The 5867-nt window shown below is 34.0% G+C and overlaps 1 protein-coding gene across 1 annotated transcript; it reads left to right on the plus strand.

Annotated features, from left to right (window-relative positions):
• Positions 1–871: 871 nt before the first annotated feature.
• On the plus strand, positions 872–5867 carry LOC127243878 (BTB/POZ and MATH domain-containing protein 3-like). Its single transcript, XM_051264099.1, has 4 exons — positions 872–1511; positions 2503–2851; positions 3904–4171; positions 5383–5867. Exons 1-4 carry the CDS (start codon positions 1123–1125, stop codon positions 5601–5603), a joined length of 1227 nt encoding a protein of 408 aa, XP_051120056.1. The 5' UTR covers positions 872–1122; the 3' UTR covers positions 5604–5867.

A 5867-nucleotide genomic window follows, 5' to 3' on the forward strand; every position in this document is an offset into this window, starting at 1 on the left:
TGAACAAAATCAATACTAGTTATAATATAATTAAATTTTATCAATTTTAATTCAAATATAAAAATTTATAAAATATATTTTTTGAAAGGTTTTGTCTAAAATTTTATTATTCATAAACAAATTTCCTCTTGCAAACATTCAATTACACAACTATTTTTTAATTTTGTATATTATAGTAGTATTAAAAATTAATTTATTATTTCAATACAGTAATTGAATGTTTGTAAGAGATTTTTTTTTTGCTAAATAGTAGAATTATAGACAAAATCTTTCCAAAAGAAAATATTTATATTTGAACTAAAATTGATACATTTTAATTATATTATGATTATTATTGATTTTTTTTTTTTCATTTTAACTATATCAACTACTTTGAATTAAAAAAAAATAATAATAATAACAAAAAAATAAAATTTTAGACCGAAACAGAAAGGTACACGGCCGTGCAGAATTATACATGGTCGTGTAACAACATGGTCATGTATAATTATACACTGAAATATACATGGTCATGTAACAACATGGCCGTGTAACAACATGACTATGTATAATTATACACTGAAATATACATAACTATGTAACAATATGGCCGTGTATAATTATACATTGAAATATGCATGATCATGTAACAACATGATCGTGTACTTTCCAAGTCAACTGCCACGTCACTCCGTTATGTTCACGTCAGCAATTTCTATTAATTTTTTTTTAACGGAACCAAAATTGATTGAAATTGTTTATATTTAAATTAAAATTGATTGAATTTTTTTATATTTGAACTAAAATTGATTTTTTCCCTATTTATTATTATTTTTAATTGTTGGAAAAAATTAATAAATGATTTATATATCTCGAATCCGCAAAAGGCGAGGTTTTTCAACCGACAGATTGTCCGAAGGAAGAAACGATGTGCGATTTTCTGCGACCAACCCTCTGCAATCTTCTCCATTCAATACGAATTCCCCAAATCAATCGATCGAATCAAGCAATTGAAGCAATTCCATCAATAACGAGCGTCAGAAGCCCCTGAATTTCGCAACCGGAAAATTCCTCCATTGTTACCGAGCTTCGTTAGGGTTTTTGCGGTAAAGTAATATTTTGTTCTTCGTCATCACCAATGAAATGATCGTGAATTGCAGTGAGGCTGACACCGGCGTCGATTCGAGCTCGAGATCGGTAAGCGAGACGGTGAATGGCTCGCACCAGTTCACCATCAAAGGCTACTCTCTGGCCAAGGGAATGGGGCCGGGCAAATACATCTGTTCCGACACGTTCAGCGTCGGCGGCCATGACTGGGCGATTTATTTCTATCCGGACGGGAAAAGCCCCGAGGATTCCTCGATGTATGTCTCGGTTTTCATTGCGCTGGTAAGCGAAGGGACCGATGTGAGGGCGCTGTTCGAACTTACGCTTGTGGATCAAAGCGGGAAGGAGAAGCACAAGGTCCATAGCCATTTTGATCGGTCGCTGGAGAGCGGTCCCTACACGCTTAAATTCAGGGGAAGCATGTGGTGATGTGATTGTTTCGCCTTTCAATTTTTGATGCATTTTGATTTAATCATTTCTGCGTGGAAGCTTAATTTGGGGGTGGCTTTGCTGTTCTTCTAGGGTTTTGATTTTTGTGATTGATTTTCTCTGTGATTCAAATGCTAGTTTGTAACATTAACATTGTTTGTCTTTTAATTTTGGTTAATCTTTGATGTTATTGCCAATTGATTTCTGGTCAGTTCCATGTTCTTCAGTGTTCTTTGTCTGATATGGTTTCCGAGCTTAGTTTTTTTTGGGAATATATGATCATCACTATATGAATAGCTAGTTGAATTGATCTTGCTTGATTAAAACTATTTGAGGATTTGTATAATGCCAAGAGAAGTCTGTTTAGATATGTTTGGGATTGTTTTTGAGTTTCGTGTTGATTTCAGAATAGTAAATAGTTGAATCGAAAATAGATCTTTGATTTTGATTAGGTAATAAGTTGTTAATATAATATTTTACTCCCTCAGTCCAGCGCAAATGTAACCTCTTTTTGCACGTTGATTTTAGCTACTTGTATGATAGAAGAAAGATAGAAAGATAATCTTGCCCTCAAGTCTATTTACCTTTTAATGACATTGTTTGTAATATTATGTGAAGTGTAGAGATATTTTTTATTTGAGTAAAAATACTGTTACTAAAAAGTGGAGACTAATACATTTGATTGAAGTGACAAATGGCAAAATGATGACGGACAGAGGTAGTATATGAAAATTAAATTTGGAATGTGATGTTTTTTTAGATAGGGAAATTTATAATGAATAGTGCATAAACAAAGTTGGAAACATAGGTAAACAGAGCCTTTGATTCGGTGAAGTTTGTTTACGATGTTTTAATTTTAAATCAATCTTTTGTAGTAAGCTAAAAGTTTATAACATATAGTATTGTCTCAGATTGTTTTTGTTGCCTTTAGATTTGTACCATTACTAATGTTTCTGGTTATAATCTAACACTGTAATTCATTTCCAGGGGTTACAAGCGATTTTTCAGAAGAACTTCGTTGGAAACTTCTGATTATCTTAAGGATGATTGTCTCTCAATGAATTGTACCGTCGGAGTTGTTCAAACGCGTGTAGAGAAACCCAAACCATTTGGTATTGCAATTCCTCCATCAGATATGGGCCTATGTTTCAAGCATTTGCTGGATGGCGAGCTTGGCTGTGATATAAGCTTCAAAGTTGGGGAAGAATCATTCAAGGCTCATAAGTTAGTACTTGCAGCACGCTCTCCCGTGTTCCGAGCCCAGTTTTTTGGAGTTACGGAACTTGCTGAGTGTGAAAATGTGGATATTGAGGATATCGAACCACCTATATTCAAGGTACGCGTTTATTTCTTTGGCACTTTTTCTTAAACAATTTGTTCAAGCAGAAAAGTATGCCTAAGTGAAACATTCGTATTTTATAAGTTCATGAACTTTCATAGTCCTTATATCTAAGTGTTTTGGTGAACAAATATCACAATTCTTCAGGTTTTGCAATGTGTGATATTAACAAGGCTGCAATAGATTTCTGGGAGATTTTTGGTTTTAGTCGGGATTGTGTGCATTGTTACTTCTAGGTATGATAGGGCTCGTTTGATGGATACGGATTTGAAGGTGGATTGTAAATGAATGAATTTGAACTGACTCGGATTGGAAATACTTCATAATTTAAATATGTTGTTTGGTTTTAGGAAATATTTGAATGAAACAATATTGAAGATAATTTAAAGTAGTAAATGGGATGGATTTGGAACCCATAGCTAAGATTGAATGAACTTGACGACGTCATTTGATATATCTTTAACACAATTGTTTTTCTTTGACCAAACAGAGCCTTAGCTTATTTTAGGAGATAGCGGTAATTTTTTTCCCAATATTTCGTTCAGGTTGTCCTAACTTTTTTTGAAAGATCGTAGAGTTGGAATACATTGGAATCTGATTCAATTTTGTGAGAGAAGGTTATTATATAGTTGCTCATTTATGATGTGTTTTCGGTCGGTGATTTACATATGCTTGAAGTGGGTTTACTTGTAAGATTTTGGTTTTAATAATAAAGTTTTGAATTGAAATAGCTGTTTAATGTTATGCAAATATGTATTGACGTGATGTTTTGAATGTAGTAAACTCATACGACTCTTCCCCTCGACACATTTGCGGATTCAAACTTCATTTTCTGAAATATTTGAATATATGTTATTCTACTGTAGTAGTTTTTAGGCCACTTTACTTTTTTTTTTGTTAATGGTTTAGCAGTTTGAGTTTTTGTTTAATAATTGTTTGGTGTGATTTTTTGTAAGTAGAAAAAATATATTTTTATTGGGAACACATGGCGATCGAATAATAAGAAACCCGAAAAGAAACAAACCCATGTGTCTGAATGTGTTTTGCAGGCTCTGCTGCAGTTTATGTACTCGGACGAGCCTCCCAATTTCCATGACATATTCAGCTCAACATCTTCATCTTCTTTGGTCATGATGCCGCGTCTATTGGCTGCTGCCAATCGCTTCGATTTGAATAGGTTCAAACAGTTCTGTGAAGCAAAATTATGCGAAGAGCTCAGTGCCGAGACACTAGCTACAACTCTTTCTATTGCAGAGGAGCATCGCTGCCCACATCTCAAGGCCGTGTGTTTGAAATTTGCAGCAGAAAACTTGACAGGTGCGTGTAATCTATAGATCTCAATGTTGTGATCATTCAGGGCATGCTAGTATTACACACACATGCACATATATATACATATATATATATATACTTTCCAGACAAAATTGCTCATGACCGCATGTGGTTTGGAAAGTCTGTGTCTTTATGATTTAAAAATTGTGCATTGCACATAATCCCTAATTCCCCTTTTAGAGAATTTTGTGCATTGCTTTTGAAAATACGAAGAGGCTCGTTCAATTTTTTGGGGATTTTTTTTTTTCAATATTTTCTAAAGGCAAAATAGCGAAAACCCCATAGTTTGTGGAATTTGCTGAAAAGAGACTAGTCCTAAAACTCCGTTTTACCTTCTCCATTAGTACTTAACAGGGATTGTAGTATATATGCTTAAACTGCAAGTATTATTATAAATTATAGATAATAGGAGAGGAAGTTACAAAAGTACCCTCGTGTGTATTAATAAAACTAGTTGCGGCTTATTGCAAGATCATATGTAATAATACTTGCAGTTTTAGGCTTTTAGCGTGTTAGTTACAATCTCCGGTAAGTACTAACGGAAAGGGTAATTTTTTGCAACATTATCTAACCATGAGTGGGTAAAATAGGAGTTTTATGACTAGAGGATCTTTTTAGTAAACTTGGCAAACCATAGGGTTTTTTTTTTTTGGTTGCTATTTTGTCTTTTAATTTTTTGCAACATTATCTGAACTACAAGTAGGTAATATCGGAGTTTTATGACCAGAGTGTCTTTTCTGTAAACTTGGCAAACCATAGGTTTTTTTTTTGCTATTTTGTCTTTTCTAATTTTTTGAAACGTTATCTGAACTACAAGTAGGTAAAATCAGACTTTGATGACTAGAGGGTCTTTTCAGTAAACTTCACAAACCATTGGTTTCTTTTTTGTCTTTTGCTATTTTGCCTTTTTTAAAATACGATATAGCCTTATGCAGTTTCTAAATTATCGAAGAGGAGAAAATAGTGCAGACTTTTCAGACTGAAGGTGGAAATTTTTAAATTTTGAGTTACGGCACCTCACACATGCCCCTTCCACTTAGGGTCGAGCCCTAAACTGCCTAGCTTATAACCAAATCATCTTCGAATTGAATGGTTTATACTATTTCAAACCTGGGATTGTGTTGATCCGATGTGATCTGTTTAAAAAGGTCATTTTCTTTATTGTTATTATTTTGTTTTTGGTTTTGTTTTTGCAGCGGTGATGCAGTCGGAAGGGTTCAAAGAGTTGGAACAAAGCTGGCCGGCACTGATGTCTGAGTTGCTGGAAACTGTGGCTTCGGTGGATGAGGAGAAGCCGAGCGCCGTGTCTGGTAAGAAAAGGAGCGGCAGCAGCGTGTTCGGATTAGACATGGAAGCAGATGGCGAAGCAGAATCGGAGAATCCCAACAGCAAACGGCAGCGAAGAGTCGAGGAATGAGATCGAAAAGTGTTTTAATTTAACTTTTATGTACATTGTATATCAAACGTTTTGATCTTTGGTTTGATTCGTAGACTTGTAGTTTTAGATTTGAATTTTGCTGTTCTGTACTCTAGTACTCTACTGTTAAAGAATGTAAGAAGAATTTGGAACCCTTTCAAAATCTAACCAAAAATTTAGGTTCGATTTATATACATATTTTTTTTTATATAAAAAAATTAATGTTATTTATCGAATATATACATGTATACTTCTTTCGTCTTA

The sequence above is a fragment of the Andrographis paniculata genome, unplaced genomic scaffold (genome assembly GCF_009805555.1).
Source record: "Andrographis paniculata isolate CXL003 unplaced genomic scaffold, ASM980555v1 Contig98END, whole genome shotgun sequence".
NCBI lineage: Eukaryota > Viridiplantae > Streptophyta > Magnoliopsida > Lamiales > Acanthaceae > Andrographis > Andrographis paniculata.